The sequence below is a fragment of the Micromesistius poutassou genome (genome assembly GCF_964030765.1).
Source record: "Micromesistius poutassou genome assembly, contig: SCAFFOLD_3813, whole genome shotgun sequence".
Classification (NCBI taxonomy): domain Eukaryota; kingdom Metazoa; phylum Chordata; class Actinopteri; order Gadiformes; family Gadidae; genus Micromesistius; species Micromesistius poutassou.
In genome coordinates, this window is record NW_028178577.1 from 1 (window position 1) to 20,000 (window position 20,000).

General features: G+C 50.9%; 2 protein-coding genes across 2 annotated transcripts in view; both read left to right on the top strand.

Moving 5' to 3' along the window:
- Positions 1 to 87: 87 nt before the first annotated feature.
- LOC311373557 (phosphatidylinositol 4,5-bisphosphate 3-kinase catalytic subunit beta isoform-like) lies at positions 88 to 2,709 on the top strand. The gene is made up of 4 exons (XM_084490299.1): positions 88 to 230; positions 986 to 1,131; positions 1,770 to 1,902; positions 2,484 to 2,709. The coding sequence occupies exons 1-4, from the start codon at positions 210 to 212 to the stop codon at positions 2,619 to 2,621; spliced, it is 438 nt and encodes a 145-aa protein (XP_084346425.1). The 5' UTR covers positions 88 to 209; the 3' UTR covers positions 2,622 to 2,709.
- Positions 2,710 to 7,200: 4,491 nt separating this feature from the next.
- The window catches only part of LOC311373558 (period circadian protein homolog 2-like), a gene marked incomplete at both ends in the record, with an annotated part of 21,446 nt that continues 8,646 nt past the window's right edge, over positions 7,201 to 20,000 (top strand). The window contains 8 exons of the mRNA XM_084490300.1: positions 7,201 to 7,574; positions 13,196 to 13,288; positions 14,219 to 14,373; positions 15,083 to 15,204; positions 15,891 to 16,092; positions 17,425 to 17,476; positions 18,001 to 18,143; positions 19,442 to 19,520. Coding sequence (XP_084346426.1) covers positions 7,201 to 7,574; positions 13,196 to 13,288; positions 14,219 to 14,373; positions 15,083 to 15,204; positions 15,891 to 16,092; positions 17,425 to 17,476; positions 18,001 to 18,143; positions 19,442 to 19,520 — 1,220 coding nt within the window. The remainder of the gene's footprint in view (positions 7,575 to 13,195; positions 13,289 to 14,218; positions 14,374 to 15,082; positions 15,205 to 15,890; positions 16,093 to 17,424; positions 17,477 to 18,000; positions 18,144 to 19,441; positions 19,521 to 20,000) is intronic.

Genomic DNA, 20,000 nt, shown 5'->3' on the forward strand with positions numbered 1-20,000 from the left:
CTGTCAGTGTTTGTTTTTTTTTGGGGGGGGGGGGGGTGGTGGTGGTTCCCGGACTGTTGATCACCGGCTGTTGTGTTTCGTGTTGTTGTCCCCTCTCGCACGACAGGGACGCTCTGGACCGCGCCATCGAGGAGTTCACCCTGTCCTGCGCCGGCTACTGCGTGGCCACCTACGTGCTGGGCATCGGGGACCGCCACAGCGACAACATCATGGTCCGCAGCACCGGCCAGGTCAGAGTCAGACCGGGGTGCCGGAGAGGAACACACAACCGTCACGCACACCGTGTTTGTTTACCCGACGGTCACGTGTTTAAAGGGTTCCCGTGACCCATGCCGCCAAGGTGTGAGTGTCATTAGCCGTTTCACGAGCCGTTTTTTCAAACCGATCTCTCCGTCACACGTCTCGGTGGACGCGCCCACCCTGTGATGTGTTAAGGGGCTGGTTTCCAAAACGGCTTGTAACGGCTGATCAACACCCACACCTGGTGGCGCGTCACGGCACCTTTTAAGTAAAACAGAAAGAGAGAGAGGCCGTCAGAGCAGCTTAGAAAAGTTAGCCGTTTCTCAATACCAAGTACGCGGACTACGTACTCGCGGACTTGGAAGTACGTACTTGGCAAGTCCGGACTTTCAAGTACAGACTTCCGAGAACGTGAGTACGCACCTGCAATTGGAACAGCAGCGGACTCGATGATGCATCCTGGGATATTTAACGGTCCAAGTCCGCACGAGTCACCTCCGATGCGTCCTCGGTAGAACGGCCTCATCGAGAACGCATCGAGAACACACACGGGTTTTACGACAGTACTCGCGTACTCGCGTACTTGGAATTGGAACAGTGCTTGGGCTACCACTGATGACGTTTACCGAGAACGCAAGTACACGAGTACACATGAGAACGCAAATTGAGAAACGGCTGTTGAGTCACTCATCCTCGTCGTCCTCATTGATTTGTTCACCGTCTCTCTCCCCCCCCCGCCCCTCAGCTCTTCCACATCGACTTCGGCCACATCCTGGGCAACTTCAAGTCCAAGTTCGGCATCAAGCGGGAGCGCGTGCCCTTCATCCTCACGCACGACTTCATCCACGTCATCCAACAGGGCAAGACGGGCAACACGGAGAAGTTTGGCAGGTGGGTGCCAGCCTCTCGCTGGCCCGAGCCACCTCCACGTGTTTGCGTGGAACAAGGGGGCATGGCTGATATTAATTGCTCCTACTATCAATTGCTATCCTATCCTCCCGACAGGCTACCTATTAGAGGTAGCCTGGAAACCCCGGAGAGCCACGTCTAGAGAGCCGTAGGGTCCGGCAACCAGTGATGAAAACGGTCCCAACTCGAGGGGCGGCGCCAAGCGTGCGTTTGAAAATATCACTGCACGCGATTGGATAACACTACGACCAATCAGAAGAATGCAAGGGGGTGACGTATCCAGACCAGCGGAGCTAACCAATAGATAAGACTCTTGCCGTATCCGGTCGGTAAAACGGCAACGCTTTTGGCCCCGCCTATATCAGATACACCGATGTGATTGGTTAATGTTCTGGGGCAGGGGAATCGGGGAGTGAGTATATTGCTCCTTCCCAGAGTGACTCGCTGAGCAAATTCCAATTGTGCTCTCGCGAGAACTGTGGATTTCCAGAGTAGGACATGAGGGGAATTATACTATGACACTATACTACCATACTGCGATGACGCTACACTTTATTTTAATTTCAAGACTGCCCCCTTTCGGTTGGCTGATGCGTCTGTCCCGTGTCTTTCCCCTCCAGCTTCCGTCAGTATTGCGAGGAGGCCTATCTCATCCTGAGGAAGAACGGCAACCTCTTCATCACACTCTTCGCCCTCATGCTCACCGCCGGGCTGCCAGAGCTCACCTCCGTCAAAGACATACAGTACCTGAAGGTGACACACACACACTCACACATACACTCTCACACACACACTCACTCACTCACTCTCACATGCAGACTGATCGAACAGCCAATCGTAATGCACAATTGCCGCCGTGATCAAATGCGTGTGGATGCATAGCCCCGATGAGTGCGTATGTCCGCACGTCCGCTCACCTTTTTTAAATCATGTAAGCGCGCCGTTACCGACGCAACAATCACAGCGTGATTGTGTTGTGTGGACGTTGAAGCGGTTTCTTCTGTAACTAACGTAACACACGATGACATAATGCGCTGACATAACCGCCGCCGCTGCTGTCATCCGTACCTGTAGCTCTCCGGCCGTCGCTTGGCAACCGTAGTGGACACCGGTGTCGGACATGTTTTGGTTGTTCAGAGATCGAGAGATAAAGTATTTCTATCTCCCCTCTCTCTCCTCCCTCCCTCCTCCCTCGTCGGCTCGTTCTCTGCCTCTGTCTCGCCCCGCATCTCCTCCTAAACCCCTGTTTCATCCCCTCCCCCCTCCCCTCTCCTCCCCTCCTCCCCCTCCTCTCCTCCTCCCCCTCCCCCCCCCCCCCCCGCCCCCCCCTCCAGGACTCCCTGGCGTTGGGCAAGACGGACGACGAGGCGCTCAAGCAGTTCCGCCAGAAGTTTGACGAGGCGCTGAGGGAGAGCTGGACCACCAAGGTCAACTGGATGGCCCACAACGTGGCCAAGGACAACCGCTCCTAGGGCAGCGGGGGGGCCGGGGGGGCCGGGGGGGCCGGGGGGGGGGGGTGCCACAGAGAGAGAGATGCATAGAGACAACTTATCGATATATATTTAAAGAAGGGAATGTAGAAGACACCCCCCTCCTCCTCCTCCTCCCCAACTCCTTCCTCGCGTCGTTCTGGAAGAGCGACTGAACAGACGGACAGAACAAAGAGAACTTCTTACAGGCCTTTTGACATACTTGTGGAATAACCGCGACTATGGCACTTGCAGGTTTTGCACAAGTGCAATCGGTGACCGAGCACACACACACACACACACACACACACACACACACAACCCATGGAAGGAACTTACACTCCAACTCTTATCGTCGCTCTCCTATATCCCCCCCCCCCTCCACACACAGCCGGCAGCCCCCCCACCCCCACCCACCCCCCAGCCCCTATAGACATACTGTACATGGGTAGGGGGGGGGGGGGGCTCCGGCCCACTGACTAATGAGGCGGAGGGGGGGTGCTGGAGAGGACGAGTGTGGGGGGGGGGGTTGGCTGACTTGTGTCCAGTGTCCATGGCCCCAACTACTGAACTCTCTAAGATAACCAGCGGGTTGTGGACCGACTAAAAACACCTGAAAGAAGAAGACGTGGACAAAGGAGAAAGTCTTAAAACTAAAACTCAGCCAAACTATACGCAGCGCGGCCACAAAAGGATCACAACATTCTCTGTTCCTTTACCGCCTCCTGCGAACTACGAACCGTGTGCCTCAAGTGCGGGAAGATTGTATATTTTTTATTTTTGTTTTTATTTTTTGCCGTTTTAAGATTATATCTCTTCTGTTTTTTCTCGTTTTTTTTTTGTTTTGTTTTAATGTGCCAGACTACTTTATTGCTCCACGGAAGTGTGTGTGTGTGTGTGTGTGTGTGTGTGTGTGTGCGTGTGCGTGTGCGTGTGTGTGAGAGGAACAACGTTTTAAAGATTTTAAAAGAACCCGAGGAGTCGACCTACTGGAGCGTCGTCCGCCGTTTGAAGCTAAGGAGCAGCGCGGAACATTCCCAACACTGGAGCCAACTGGTCCCCAACGCGACCCGGCGGAGAATAGGAATTACTGAACTCAACCTTTTCTATCAAAGTAAAATCTTTATTTTTGAGTTTGACCGGAAAGATTAAAAGTTGCTTCTTTCTTTTTTTTGCTTTATCTAATTTAATCCGATTTTATTTTTTTTTCCTTTTTTTTTAACAAAGGTAAATAAAAAACAATTCTGCTAAATATATCCGCTTTAAGGAGTCAATGTCTTATACAGGGCCTCGCCTCAGCCTTTCAAAGCACAATCCACCTTGTGCTAATAATCTCGACAATATCGGAATCATGTAACATGCCTTTCTTAGGACCAAACTAAAGCGGAAAACCTTTGGTTGTTTTATTGTTAATACATATTTTGTAATTATCTGTTCCAAAGTTGAATGTTCTTGCAAATAAGTGCCGGTGTCATTTGAAATGTATTGGGTTTTGATATCGCGGGGTGAGGGACACTGCGATGCAAAGCGCCCATCTGGCTTGTTGACATATAGGGCGCGTCCCGGCTCCCAGCACCTGCATTGGTTGTTTGTGCAATATCCATAAACAAATATATGAACCGTATCTATTGGCATATGAACCCTTGGGCTTCAGGCCAGAGCCCAAACTGATGGTCCCGGTGGGTTTATGTGATGCTGCTGTATTTGCCCACTGCTAGTCTTTACATGTCTCCCAGACACTGGATATTGTCAAATGTACAGGCTTTTATTGTTTCGCTGGTATTTTTGTTTTCATAGGAGTTTTATTAAAGTTATTTTTCACCAAAACTCTCAGCCGCTCTCTCCTGTTGGTCCCAGTCCTGGTTGTCGTTTCGTCGTCGCTGATCTGCTTCAAAACAAACTGAACGATTCCATCTTTGTGGTCGCTCGCGTCTTGTTGTGAATTAAGTTTGATTCTGAATATGAATATATCCAGACCCGTTGAAATCGGCTGTTTCTTGTTATTTTTCACCAGAGAGAATAAAAGTGCCGGCAGGCCGAGGTCACAGTGGGTGATTCCTCTCCTGCGCATGTCCACAGCTTGCTTTCAGTGAGGCTGCAACGTTTTGGAAGTTGTTACTAACATTAAGTACACGACTATATGGAAGCGAGTAGCTATAGCGATACCTGCAGTGTGCTGCCCTCGCTGTAGGCCTACGTATAGTAAAGGATAGCCTATGTGTTGTGGCTCCTCCACCGCATATATATATGGCACCGTTCTCTACTGTGAAATGGCATATTTGCTAACACTATCCAGACCAAAACGGAACACATTTTGTGCGTTTGCGGGGGTGGTTTGTCTTTGATCTATTTGAGGCCCATCTCTTTATTCTGTTTTTTGCCGAAGCAGACTAATCGTGGGACTCAATTGTTTAACAGTCAATTCACTACTGCTGGAAAGTGACAAGGATGTGACATCATCCCCAGAGAATAATAACGTGTGCTGGTCCAATTACCCCGTTATGTAATAACGGAAGGTCTACTTCCTTCAATTTGGTGAGTAAGCCTGGAACTGCGCCCTGTGTATGTGGCGGTGCTTTGCTTTTTAGGTCATTGCATACGTAACCACCGCCGTCTTTCGAGCTCTATATTGTGTTATTATAATATTGCGTTGGTTGCTGCTAGTGGTGTTTTTTTTTCTTCCTTTTATTCAATGGCCAACTCCACGCACGGCCCAGGACAAGGCGACAGACGACGCAACATGAGTGTCCACGTGCAAAGTGTAACCGTTTTACGTAAAGTGATAGGCAGTGGCTTGAGCCATTCACCGCCCGCGGTCGTCATTGCGTCACTTTCCCCATGGAAACCCTCGGCTTCAGCCAATGAGCGGCGGGTAGTCTGGAGTCTAAATTCAGGTCGCGCCGGGAGATGCGCTAGTAGACATCCGTCTGAGCGGCTATTTGCGGAATACCGACCACCTGAAGTTAATGACAATATTCCCTTCGTGCCGTCAACACTCCACACCAAGGAGAATACGATCCCACTTCAGCCACTCAGGTTTGTTTTTTTTAACTTGAACATTTTATTTGACAAATAATCCAGTTACTAATTGTAGTTTTACTTTTAAAAACAATTTCAGAAGCTTGTGTTTTCCTACAAAAGTAAGGGGCATGTCTGGATATGACACTTGTTCCCAACATGGCCATTATAAACCTATTTAATTGTTTCATTTAAACGACACTTCAACGGTGCCTCAACACAACTGTGTGTACCTGCAGCGGTCTGCATGTCAACGTGTCGGCGTCGTGAATAGAAGGAGTTGTATCTGCTCCGCTGAAAGTGGTCGTTTTTTTGTGTTTTTAACATCAAATCATTATTTTATAAGATAGCAAGTCTAGTCAGTCTTGAAATAAACGCATCCCACTGCATAGGAACCCTAAAAGAAACCCTAACCCTAACCCTATTAGCTTACCATACCCATTATATATGTGGAATCATCTTTATATATAAATCATATATAGAGCTATATAGAGAGAGATATTCCATTCATTGTTTTTGATCTGTGAACTAATCATGGTAATCGTTTTCTTAAATTGAACTTTAAGAAGAATTGTGTCTCAGCGTTTTCGTTTTTTTTTTTTTTTTACCTGTACTTCTGTTCCCATTTCACACGATTAAATGTACTCTCTCTGGTTTGGCCTGTTTGGCTTCTCCATAACGGCCGCAGTGGTTCATTAGCTGAACTCAGGTGCCTGCGTCTGAGGGTATGTGTGTGTGTGTGTGCATGGACGTTCTTAGAACGTTCTCAGCCTGCTGCTCACACACAGACGTAATCAGGTCAAGTCGGCTGATTGCCATGACCACTATATAATACTGCTATGAACAGGGGTTTACATGATTTGCCTTTAGAAATACAGGCTACAGTAGATCGTTCTGGCACACAAACCTTCAATTTGTTCGCGCGCCTGCGTGCGTGCGTGTGTGCGTGCGTACGTTTGTGTGTACGTGCATGAAAGGCACAAAACAAGTGTGCCTCCATGATATTGTTTGCCCTTTTCATTATTATCAATCAGAACTCTGTTCCCATCTAAAGCTGCAATTCCCATCGGTCCCACCGGAATCAAAAGGCAGTTTGTTTTGGTCCAGCGGTTTCACTTCCTGTTATTGACTATCAACGGAGATGTGATCCTCCTAATAATAGCCTCTCCGAGTGCTGGCCCTGACGTGTAAGGTTTCTAACACCTCCTGTATGTTGATTTGTCTCCGTCTCCCCTTTTAGTTCCTAAGACGGCCTAAACACTCCTTACGCCGCAGTGCTGAGGCCATGCTGAAAACAGCCTAACCTCAGCCCTGTTCTTGCTTTACTGGTGCACCCCACCGACCCCCCCCCCCATCCCCCCCGACCCCCTCCCCCGACCCCCTGCTGTCTGAGAACCCCCCCCCCAGCCCACTGCCGCCACCTGCTCCCCGCCCCGCCATGGACGGCCGCGAAAGGAACCGAGAGAGAGTCAGCTTCCGGCCGCAGGAAGAGGAGGAGGAGGAGGAGGAGGAGGAGGAGGGAGGAGGCTCCCCCCCCTGCGGTGCCATCGGCCAGCTGCACCTCATGGCCGGGGGCTACCCGGCCGAGGGGCGCGGCGGCGGCGGCGGACGGGACCGCCCCGAGCTGGAGCCGGCGCCGGCGCTGGCACTGGGCCTGGCGTCCGAGGGGAGCGGCGGCAGCAGCGCGGCCTCGCCCAGGTCGCCGTCGCCGCCGCCGCCGCCGCCGCCACCACACGAGGGCAACAGGAAGCGGGCGCCGCGCCCCGCCCTGCACGAGGACGTGGAGATGGGCTGCAGCGGCTCCAGCGGGAGCGGGACCGAGTCCCACGGCAACGAGTCCCACCGCGGCAACGACTCCCGCGGCAACGGGTCGGTGGGCGGCTCCAGCGGCAACGGCAAAGACTCGGCCCTGACGGAGTCGTCGGAGAGCAACAAGAGGTGAGTGTGACGGTCGCCACCGCACACCCCCCCCCCCCCTCCCCTCGCCCCCCCCCCCCCCCCCCCACCCCCGCGCTTAACCCAGGGTCCCCACGGGGGGGGGGGGGCACCATCTAGGCCACGGATGTGAGTTTCATTAGGCGTAATGGCACGACGGACGTCCTGGGAGGCTGTGAGTCACAGCGGCCGTGCTTTAAGGTGGGCCTCCTCTCAGCAGGGGGGGGGGGGGGCTCTGCTCTGTGTTTTCCGACGCTCTAAATGTAAAGCGGTGACGTCACAAGGCGCTTCGTTAGAGTAATGATTTCCTTTTAGCAGATGAGACACCGGTCCTGCTGTCATAGGGGGGGATTAAAAAACGGTCGAGATCGGCCGAGATTGGCCGGTAAAGCTCGAAGCGACTGACCAACCAGATTCTGCAATGCGCGGGGGGGGGGTGCACTTGACGACAAATGAAATGGACCTGGTAACAACTCTCTCTCTCTCTCTCTCCAGATACTGTATATGATTATGTTCATGCATCCATATTCGACTGCTTACGATCCTTTTGGACTCATGGATCTCCAGCCACTGGATAAACCTGTAACTGTGTAGGGTATTACGTTTTCTGTAGATAAGTGGAAGCCATTATAATGGCAGCTTTGTCCGTCATTTCATCCATTTTGACCGGGGCAGCTGTCAAGTGACGTAGTCTCTAAAGACATAGCCCCTTTTGACCACTTCCTATTTACACACACACACACACACACACACACACTCACACACACACTCAATTTTCATTTACAGCAAATTGACTGCAACTTCAAAGTGCTTGTGTTGATAGAGCTGCTGGCCTGGGCATTGCTGTCTCCAGCTAAAATGAGTCCATCTGAAATTGTTGTTCTAGAGCCATGCATTTTCTGACAGGACGGAACATACCAGGATGTCACTGGTCTGGTTTTTAATTATCTTATCACTGTTAGAGACTAGGGCATTGCTGGCCAACGCCCAAATGAGGTCTGATAGTGTCAGGTGATTCGGAACTCAAAGGTAAAGTGAAAACTTCCATTGGGGAAGAAGGATGAACTGTGACTTGTATTACATTAAAGGGAAGCCGGTGCAGGGGTGTAGTGGTGACAGATGTGGCTACGGTGCCGTTATGGTCAGGTTAGTCGTTTAGTTGATTCAACAGGAAATTGACATAATCAAAAAGAAAAAGAAAGAGAAAAAGAAAAAAATGTACAGACATCCCTTTTAACCGCTGATAACTTGACGGTAATTTTTTATGATCATTTATAAACAAAATGATTGCTCAACCACGGAAAAAGTCAGTTGCATTAGTTGCAGCCCTGTGTAGTACAATACTTGTTGTCGTTAGAGATGACCACATTACTGACTATGGGAGCCACTGGCTGAAGCTCAGTCCGTGTGCGCAGGGTCCGGAGGGAGATGGAGAGCCTCGCGGATATGTCTAGGGCGTTACATCATCGAGGTCTATATGCGTCACAGGTTGTGCCGACAGGGAGCTCGCTAGGTGGGTAGGTGGGTCGTGCAGTGTAAGGTTAGAAGCCGGGTCTCCTGTAAAGCCCAACACCTGGAGGAGACTGGCTGTTGCATAACACCGCCTCTGACTCATCTTGCAACGCCGGGCCGTCTTTAGAGTATCCGTGACAATACAAACGGCCCTCCCTTTGACCAGAGAGGGGAGAAAGTCTCCAGAGAAACTCTGGAGGAAGTCCTGTGTGTTCAAACGGACCGGGACGGGTAACATTGCGCAGCGTTCTCCTGCTGGAAATGAACGGAAGCAGAACGGCAGCGGCGAAACTGTTTAACACTGGAAATATAAACTCATGTCTCCTCTGGTTTTAACGATGGGTTCCGTATCGGGATCCAATGTGCAGCCACTCGTTTGTACGCAAACAACGGATCCATTCAGTGGTGTTTTTCATATTTTTTGCTGCGTCAATCTTTGTGTTGGGCCATGGTGGTTGGGGTGTTTAATTCCAGCTAGCACAAGAGGCCAAAGTTGTTTTAAAGCTCCCATATTATACCACCAGGTGTGAGTGAGATTAGCCGTTACAAGCCGTTTTGAAAATCTGCCTCTTCTGACATTCACAAGTGGGCGTGTCCACCTATGACGGATAGATGAGCAACGTTTTTTTGCTGCAGTCCACCGGGTAGGCTGCTAAACCGATCTATCCCAGCGCACATCGAGGTGGACACACCCACTTGTGATGTCAGAAGAGGCCGATTTTCAAAACGGCTTCGGAACGGCTGATCAACACTCACACCTGGTGGTGTGATATGGGACCTTTTAAATATGTATGGCCCATATATATGACGTGTGCTCAGAGTAGGCAGCGACGGATCCGTCTCGGCCAATCGGATCGAGTTATGCAAACGTGCGCACAAAGTACACTGTCCAATGATGAAATCGTCTTTGTAATTACAACCCGGGAAAACACGTGGACACGTCAAGTCTGTTGACGGGACGGCGGTAGTGTGAACGTGGCCGCGGGGTCAGTGGTTGTTGGTTCTACACCCCCCTGTCTTCCAGGAGGGAGCTCCTCTAAGACAATGGGATCGGATCCCTGAGATGGATTATGTCAGGGTCTAGACCGCACTAGTCCTGGAGGAATGAATGTTGAAACAACAACAATAGAGTCACTCTTAAATAAAACTGGTCCAGACAAAACTTGCCGGTTGCGTAAGGCCTGGTTGCAAAGTGTTTCAACCGCCGTTTTGCCTGTCGTGTTTTTGAGCAGACAGGCCTTCGCCAACCGATGGAAACCCGAGAATCCCCATAAAGAAGCGCTGTGGTTATTCGATCAATTGAATTAGCATTAGTTTGCATTTGATCGACTTGCATGTGGGTTGTTTTGGTTTGCCTGTGTGAACCACTGGTTACCCCTGGTCCCCTCTCCCAGCCTACGGAGCGATAGAACTCTGCTGTGGTTCTCTCTGGAGGTCCATGGATACCCTTAACTCAGTCCTGCGCGGCATCGACCACGTTCACAAAACATTTGAGACTCCGTTTCATTAAGCCGGCGTTGAGCGAGTTACGTAAGAAGTGGAGGGCTGTCGTGGCCCGACGGGGGACGTTGCATGAAAAGAGATAGTGGTGTTTACCAGCGGCAGAGCCCAGTCTGTAGCCTCCGCGCTCGTGTAACACACTGGTCGCCGGCCTGTTACCGCACTGTTGATGTTACATCAGAACCCCTAGTGTGTGTGTGTGTGTATATATAGACCTGGATTAATTTCCATAACTGTCATGCAATATGCTGAAACTAACCCAGGGGACGCACCTGCACTCTCCGCCGCCGTCCCCCTTAACAACCTACTATTATTTAACTATTAGAAGTGAACAACGTGACCTTTGGTCTCGGCGGCTGTTCACCACTATTCACGGAGCCTGAGGTGAATAATAATTCACCTCAATAATTGTTTTTATTAGCGTGACGTCGAGACGACCGTCACGCGCGATGAAAACAATATCCCGAAGTTTGAGATCTCAATCATGGGATAGTCAAAGTCAAAGTGCTTTATTGTCATTTGTTCAGAAAACGCAGGGTCATTCAGGGTCATTCTGTACATTGAAATTCTTATTGGCCTGGCAGGCAAACGATACGCAGTAGGCATAATAGATTAACAAAAGAGACACAAATAAATATATTTAAAAGAAAATGTGAAAAATGTGGTAAGAATAGCAACATAATAAAATATATATAAGAAAAAGTACACATAATAAAGATATATACTAAAACAAGAACACTATCAATAGTTTAAGAGAATATAAACATGTAAACATCTACCAATGTTGCAGGTGTGTCCAATAAAGAGTGGAAACATTAAATACTATATATACTATATATACTACAGGTATAAAGTGAAATGAGTAACGTATGTAATGTATCTAGTGCAGCATATGTATCCAATGGAGAGTGTAAACATTAAGTACCATAGATTGTAGATTAAAGTGGATTCAAAGTGGAATGTGCTGATAATGAAATATCACAAAAAATGGCAGGAATAGCAGGAGTCTACATCACAAAAAAGAAATAAAATAGAAAATCATAGAAATAGAACACTAGCAGCAGTACTTAATAATGTAAACAAAAACAAAAAGCTCCTCTCTGTAGGCGGTCTCATCGTTGTTGGAGATGAGTCCCAGGGTGGTGGTGTCGTCCGCAGCACTTGGAGGATGGCGTTGGAGCTGCTGTGTGGCCTCACGGTCATACGTGAACAAGGGAGTACAGGAGGGGACTGAGTACGCAGCCCTGAGGGGCTCCGGTGCTTAGGGTCAGTGCAGAGGAGCCATTCTCACCACCTGGGGTCTGCCCGTCAGGAAGTCCAGGATCCAGTCGCAAAGGGGGGTGTTAAGGCCCAGGATCCTGAGCTTGGGAACGGAGCTTAGCGGGCACAATAGTGTTGAACGCTGAGCTGTAATCTATGAACAGCAATCCTCACGTATGTGTTACCCTTTTCCAGGTGGGAAGAGGGCGGTGTGAAAGTGTCAGGGCGGTATGCAAATTGAAGGGGGTCGAAGGTGTCAGGGTTAGGGTTAGGAGCAGATGTGGGTTCTGACTAGCCGCTCAAAGCACTTCATCATAATGACGGGGGGGTCAGTGCTACGGGGCGGTAGTCCTTCAGGCAGGCGATGGAACCGCGCGTAGAAGCTATTGAGCTCGTCTGGGAGAGAGGCGGCAGGCTGGGTATCTCAATTGTTCCTCCCCTTTGTGGTTAGTGATGGCTCGCATGTCCACACCACATGCGTCTGGGGGTCGGAGCTGTGGTAGTTGGGCTCCCAATTTGTCTCTGTAGGCTCTCTTGGCATCTCTGATGGCTCTCCCCAGGTCATATCTGGACTTCCCTCAGATTCTCCAGGTCCCCAGAGCTAAAGGCAGAGGGCCGTGCTCTGAGCTTATCCCTTACACCACCATTCACCCAGGGCTTTTGGTGAGGGGAACTATTGCCCAATATCCCGAGATAGCGAACCAATCAAATCGCGCCATCTTAGGAGGTTCACGAAGTAGGGATGGGTCAGAATATTCGAATATTCGATTATTCGTTCCCGAGGGTCAAAGTCGATTTTTAACATCTGGACCGTTAACATTTTTTAACATCAAGAATTAACGGACGGAACTAATGTTGGTTCTGTAGCACTATTATTATTTTTTTATTATTATATATATTTTTATTATTATTAATCATGTACAGAAAAACAATATACACAATACACAAGCAGAAATATTAATATATATGCATACAACACAAACACTGATCACTGTTAAAGTTTTTTTTTTTTTGCGTTTAAGATATGAAGTGATTTCTTGCCGATGATCCACGGCTGCCTTTGTGAATGTCGGCACACATCGAATTTATCGATTATTCGTTCATAACCACCCACTGATTATTCAACCATGAAAAATTAGAGTTATTCACATCCCTATTCACGTGTAGCATCACGTACTAATACCAATTATTTCCACGTTTACGACGACGACCTTGCCGTTCCTGCAGCGGTTCCACCTCCAGTGTGTTGTGTGTGTGTGTGTGTGTGTGGTCCGTGTCCTGGCGGCTAACGTCCTCTCTCTCTGGACACTCTGGTTCCCCTCCCCACCCCACCCCCCCACCCCCCCTCGCAGCTCCAACTCTCACAGTCCGTCGCCGCCCAGCAGTTCCACCGCCTTCAGCCTCCTGAGCTCCGAGCAGGACAACCCATCCACCAGCGGCTGCAGGTCAGCACGCACTCACTCACTCACTCACTCACTCACTCACTCACTCACTCACTCACTCACTCACTCACTCACTCACTCACTCACTCACTCACTCGTGCACTTTTCTACACTTTGATGTCAATTGTTTATTTTAGTCCATGCTTCATTTTGAAGCACGTGTTTCAAGCTAACAGCCTTTTATGGATGTTTTTTTTTTTTTTCTCTCCACATTGTGGACCACACCGTGTAAAGTTGAGTATGAGTTTGTAGATAATTGGCCACTACAAAAACAATGGACCTCTTCTGCTATTTCCGCCCCCGGGGCCAAGACAGACCCAGGTCTTAGGCAGGGTTATCGGGGGTGCAGGTTTTACCTGTAGGCGTGGCTTATTCACCATTCCGCCCACTTCCGATATCAAAGTGAATCCTCACCCGTTGTGTTTGAGAGATCCTTCACGAACCCGCCTGCAGAACGCAACCTCCTTTACCTCGTGTCTCTGGATAAACGGCGTGCTGAACACTCACCACTCTGTGAGTCACGCCGAGCCCCCCAAAACAACGACACAACAAAGGATCTAATTAGTTTTTTCATCAACTTACTCCACGGCATTACGTAGTACATACAAAGTATTATTTCATGAACTAAACGGCACATATGAAGACATTGTAGTTCATTAACCCCATTTCAGAAAAGCAACTGAAAAGAAATTGGCATCAAAATAAAAAATATTTTTGAGGGTCAAGGGGTCAGTGAAAGCATCCATCCCCGACCCCTCCTACTGCGGTATAACCCAGGCAGTGTCGTTCCCCTCCGTGCTGTAACCCCCCCGCCCCGCCCCCCCGCCCGCCCCCCCCGGTTTGAAGCATGTGGTGGCGTGGGCCACTGAACCGGCGTGTTTCTAGCTGACTGATGCGCGACTGATGCCCCCCCCCCCCCCTCCCCCCATGCAGCAGCGAACAGTCGGCCAAAGCCAAGACGCAGAAGGAGCTGCTGAAGACGCTGAAGGACCTGAAGATGCACCTCCCGTCGGAGAAGAGGAGCAAGGGCAAGTCCAGCACGCTGAACACGCTGAAGCACGCGCTGCGCTGCATCAAGCAGGTCAAAGGTGAGCGGCATCTCCTTTCCTTTTAGTGTGAGTGGCCGTCATTTCAACTGCAGCGTGTTCCGCGATCTGTTTCGCTTTGTTCATTTGTTTCTGTCAATGTACATGTCACCGTCATGTGTTTAACGTATAGTGTTGTGAGTGCTGTGTGTAACTGCTGGCTGTCTCTGTGTTTGTCCCGTGTCTTCACCTGCCTAGGGACCGCAGGTGAAAAGTAGTTATTTTTTTACTAACTCTGGCATATTTACATGGTGTTTTTTTTTTATACAATGTGCATAAATATGCACGGTCCCTATCAAAAATCAAATCAAATCTCCATTCAACCATCTGTATATCATTTATTTATTTATATATATATATATATTTACATATATATTTACATTTGGCTTTTACAAATTTGCATACACGTGTGTTTCACCACACGTGTTTATTTGTAATGCATGCGTACGCGGTACACGTTTGAGTCGAGCGCACGTTGTCTTCGGCAACGGCGCTGATGGAACCAGGCCGTCAGAGAGCGGGCGTGGAGGCGTCTCTCGGCGCACGTGTTCACAACCCGCATGTCGAGCCCTCATGTTCACACGAAGCTCTGTCTGCTCGCGGCGTCTGCGCGGCATCTGTGTGTGTGTGTGTGTGTGTGTGTGTGTGTGTGCGTGTGTGTGTGTGTGTGTGTGTGTGTGTGTGTGTGTGTGTGTGGGTGTGTACCCGGCAGCCAACGAGGAGTACTACCAGATGCTGATGGTCAGCGACAGCCAGCCCCCCGGGCCCGACGTGTCGTCTTACACCATCGAGGAGATCAACAGCATCACCTCGGAGTACACGCTGAAGAACACGGTGAGCGGCCCCGTCGCGGTACCCGTCCTCCTCCTCCTCCTCCTCCTCCTCCTCCTCCGCGGTCACAGCGCCCCGGCCTGCTAATGTATAGATAATGTGATGTATAGATACGGAGAGATCGACAGAGAACATCCCAAAGGCCGGCTGGTGTCTCTTTGACCGCAGACGGAGAGACTCAAAGCCAGTGCCCGCAAAAAAAAAAAAACTGTGCACACTATCGAATTAAAACCACTTGTGGGAGCAAATACAATGCCTGCTGTTGTGCTGTTTTACTGACACGCTACGAGGGGAGAAAGGGTTTTATATCAAAGAGGAATTTGGCAAAATAATAATATGTCCACTGCCAGCGGTGGACATATTATTATACCACAAGAGATCCGATGAGCCGTTATTACAAGCCGTTTTGAAAACGTGCCTCTTCTGACATCACGGGTGGGCGTGTCCACCTGTGATGTGCGCTGGGATAGATCAGTCCACCGGCCCTACCCCGGTGGCCTGCAGCAAAAAAACGATCATCATCATCACGCTCATCTCATCCGTCACGCGTCTAGGCGGACGCGCCCCTCTTGTGACGTCAGAAGCGGCACATTTTCCCAAAAAACGTCTGGTTAGCGGCTCATCAACAGCTCACAGCTGGTGGTGTACTAACACGCCCCCCCCCCTCCCCCGCCCCCCCCCCTCCACAGGACATCTTTGCGGTGGCGGTGTCGCTGGTGACGGGGCGGGTGGTGTACATCTCGGAGCAGGCGGCCTCCGTCCTGCACTGCCGGCGGGAGGCGTTCCACGACGCCAAGTTCGTGGAGTTCCTGACGCCGCAGGACGTGGGCGTGTTCTACAGCTTCACCACGCCCTACCGCCTGCCCTCCTGGAGCATGGGCACCGGCGCAGGTAACCAACCGACCGACCGACCGCGAGAACGTCATGGCGCGCGGCCGTTCCGCGAGAACGTGCGTGCGTGTGCGTGCGCGCGCGCGGGGGGTTCGATGGTTTCCGCGGTGCCGTAGTAGAGTGAGTGAGTGAGGATGGGGGGGGGGGTCGGGTGCAGATGTTTTTTTGCAGATTTTTTTTTATCGTGATGTTGGACGGCACGCACACTCACACTCACACTCACATGCACACTCACACTCACACTCATACTCATACTCATACTCATACTCACACTCTCGTTCGCCGTCGCCTCTCCCTCACGGGGAACACACAGGATAAGACCCCGCTGTCCCCGCCCACTCTGCTCACACACACACACACACTGCTCTCACACACACACACACACACACTCTGCTCACACACACACACACACTCTGCACACACACAGCTCACACACACACACACACACACACACTCTGCTCACACACACACACACACACACTCAGCTCACACACACACACGCATACTCTAACACACACACACACACACACACACACACACACACACCCCTCCACCCGCCCCCCCCCCCCCCGGAGCGTTCCGTCTGCAGAGTGTGACGCTGCTCAATATTCACCCGTCTTCCATCGGCCCCCGGGACCCCTAGTGCTGCCCCCCCGGGCCCCTGTGGAGCCAGCGTGGCCCCCCCCCCCGGGACACCTAGTGCCCCCCGGGCCCCTGTGGAGCCAGCGTGGCCCCCCCCCCCCGGGACACCTAGTGCTGCCCCCCGGGCCCCTGTGGAGCTAGCACCAGCCCGGGGATCAGCCCGGGATCAGCAGGGTGCTGCACAGGGTTTTCACCCCGGGTACGTCCCTTGGGCCAGCGGGGGGCAGAAGAAGCGGTCTGCTGGAAGCGGCGGATGATTCATGCTAACGCTGAACCACAGACGGAAGGAAGCCCCCCTGGGGAGACGGCTTCTATTCATAGTGCGTCTGAGCCCGGGAGGAATACTACTACTACGGGTTCTGGAAAGGAAAGCTGAATTGAAGTGCAAACTTCAGGCTCTGTTCCTCGCAGTCACGAATTAGACACCCCCCCACCCCACCAGCAACCTTTAGCCGGCCACGTTAAACCGTCTTTACTTGAGGGACACACAGGAGACCCTTGCTGGCTCTGGCTCTGTTCAGTGTTCAGCGAGCGACCCTCGATTATCATCGCCCACTATTCCTCCACCTGGGGGGAAAGATAACCATTTATTTTAATCCATGATGATAGATATTATTTCTGACTCTCTCTCTCCCTCCCTCTCTCTCTCTTTCTGCTTCTATTCTCCGTCTTCCTCTTCCTCTAATGCAGAGTCGTCTCCCACAGAGTGCATGCAGGAGAAGTCCTTCTTCTGCCGCATTAGGTGAGTGGTCGGAGCCGCTGAGCCGGCGTTTCCGGCTCCGATCGGCCCCTTTAGTCAGCCAGGCTGAAAGTAGCTCTCTGTCGCCACCTAGTGGTCGGATACGTGGCTACAACAATATGAACAGGTGGCGCTTTTTCCTGGGGAACAATATATCCGTGTTTTTTTTGTTTCCAAAAATATATGCGGAGACAAAATGCGGAACATGAATCTGATTGCATTTTATATTCCCAACCCGAGCATAACTTGGATGTTTCTAAATTCTCTCTCTCTCTCTCTCTCTCTCTCTCTCTCTCTCTCTCTGCCTCCCCCTCTCTCTCTCTCTCTGCCTCCCCCCCTCTCTCTCTCTGCCTCCCCCCTCTCTCTCTCTCTGTCTCTCTCTGCCTCTCTCTCTCTCTGCCTCCCCCCCTCTCTCTCTCTCTCTCAATATGACATCATTCACTCATTCGTGTGTGTGTGTGTGTGTGTGTGTGTGTGTGTGTGTGTGTGTGTGTGTGTGTGTGTGTGTGTGTCCGTCCCCGTCCCAGCGGGGGTAGGGAGCGGGAGGGGGTCCTGCGCTACGAGCCGTTCCGTATGACGCCCTACCTGATGAGGGTGCAGGACGCCCAGCGGGCCGAGGACCGGCTCTGCTGCCTCCTGCTGGCCCAGAGGCTGCACTCCGGCTACGAAGGTGACCGCCCCGCAGGGACACACACACACTGTAGCACACACACACACACACACTGTAGCACACACACACACTGTAGCACACACACACACTGTAGCACACACACACACACACACTGTAGCACACACACACACTGTAGCACACACACACACTGTAGCACACACACACACACACACTGTAGTACACACACACACACACACTGTAGTACACACACACACACACACACACTGTAGCACACACACACACACTGTAGCACACACACACATACACACACACTGTAGCACACACACACACACTGTAGTACACACACACACTGTAGCACACACACTGTAGCACACACACACATACACACACACTGTAGCACACACACACACACACTGTAGCACACACACACACACACACACACACTGTAGCACACACACACACTGTAGCACACACACTGTAGCACACACACACATACACACACACACTGTAGCACACACACACACACACACACACTGTAGCACACACACACACTGTAGCACACACACACACACACTGTAGCGCGCACACTGTAGCACACACACACTGTAGCACACACACACACACACACACACACTGTAGCACACACACACTGTAGCACACACACACACACACACACTGTAGCACACACACACACACACACTGTAGCGCACACACTGTAGCACACACACTGTAGCACACGCACATACACACACACACTGTAGTGCACACACTGTAGTGCACACACACACACACACACACACACTGTAGCGCACACACTGTAGCGCACACACACACACACACACTGTAGCACACACACACACACACTGTAACACACACACACACACACACACACACACACACACACACAGCAGCGCACACACACACACACACACACACACAGACACACACACACACACACACACACACACATACACACTCTAGCATACACACACAGAGACAGACACAGACACACACACACACAGACAAACACACACACACACACACACACACACACACACACACACACACACACACACACACACACACACACACACACACACACACACAGATACACACACACACACACACACACAAACTCACTCTAGCACACACACACAGACACACAGACACACACACACACACAGACACACTCTAGCAGACACACACACACACACCCCCCTCGCCGCCGGCCACCCCCCCCCCCCCCCCAGTATATCAGCCCAGTGTACGAGTCGGTGGAGGAGCGTGATCATGTGATCATGTGATTAAAACGTTGCCCGCCCTCCGTTGCCTCACAGCTCCACGGATCCCTGCAGACAAGCGCATCTTCACCACCACACACACCCCCAACTGTGTGTTCCAGGACGTGGACGAGAGGCAAGCTGGACCCCACACACACACACACGCACGCACGCACCAAAAAACACACACACACACACACACCAAAAACACACACACACACACACCAAAAACACACACACACACACAACAAAAAACACACACACACACACACACACACACACACACGCGCACACAACAAAAAACACACACACACGCACACAACAAAAAACACACACACACGCACACAACAAAACACACACACACACACATCAAAAACACGCACAACAAAAAACACACACACACACACATCAAAAACACACACACATTAAAAACACTCACACACACACACACACACACACACACACACACACACACACACACACACACACACACACACACACACACACACACACACACACACAACAAAACACACACACACACACATCAAAAACACACACGCACTAAAAAACACACACACACACACACACCAAAAACACACACACACACAACAAAAAA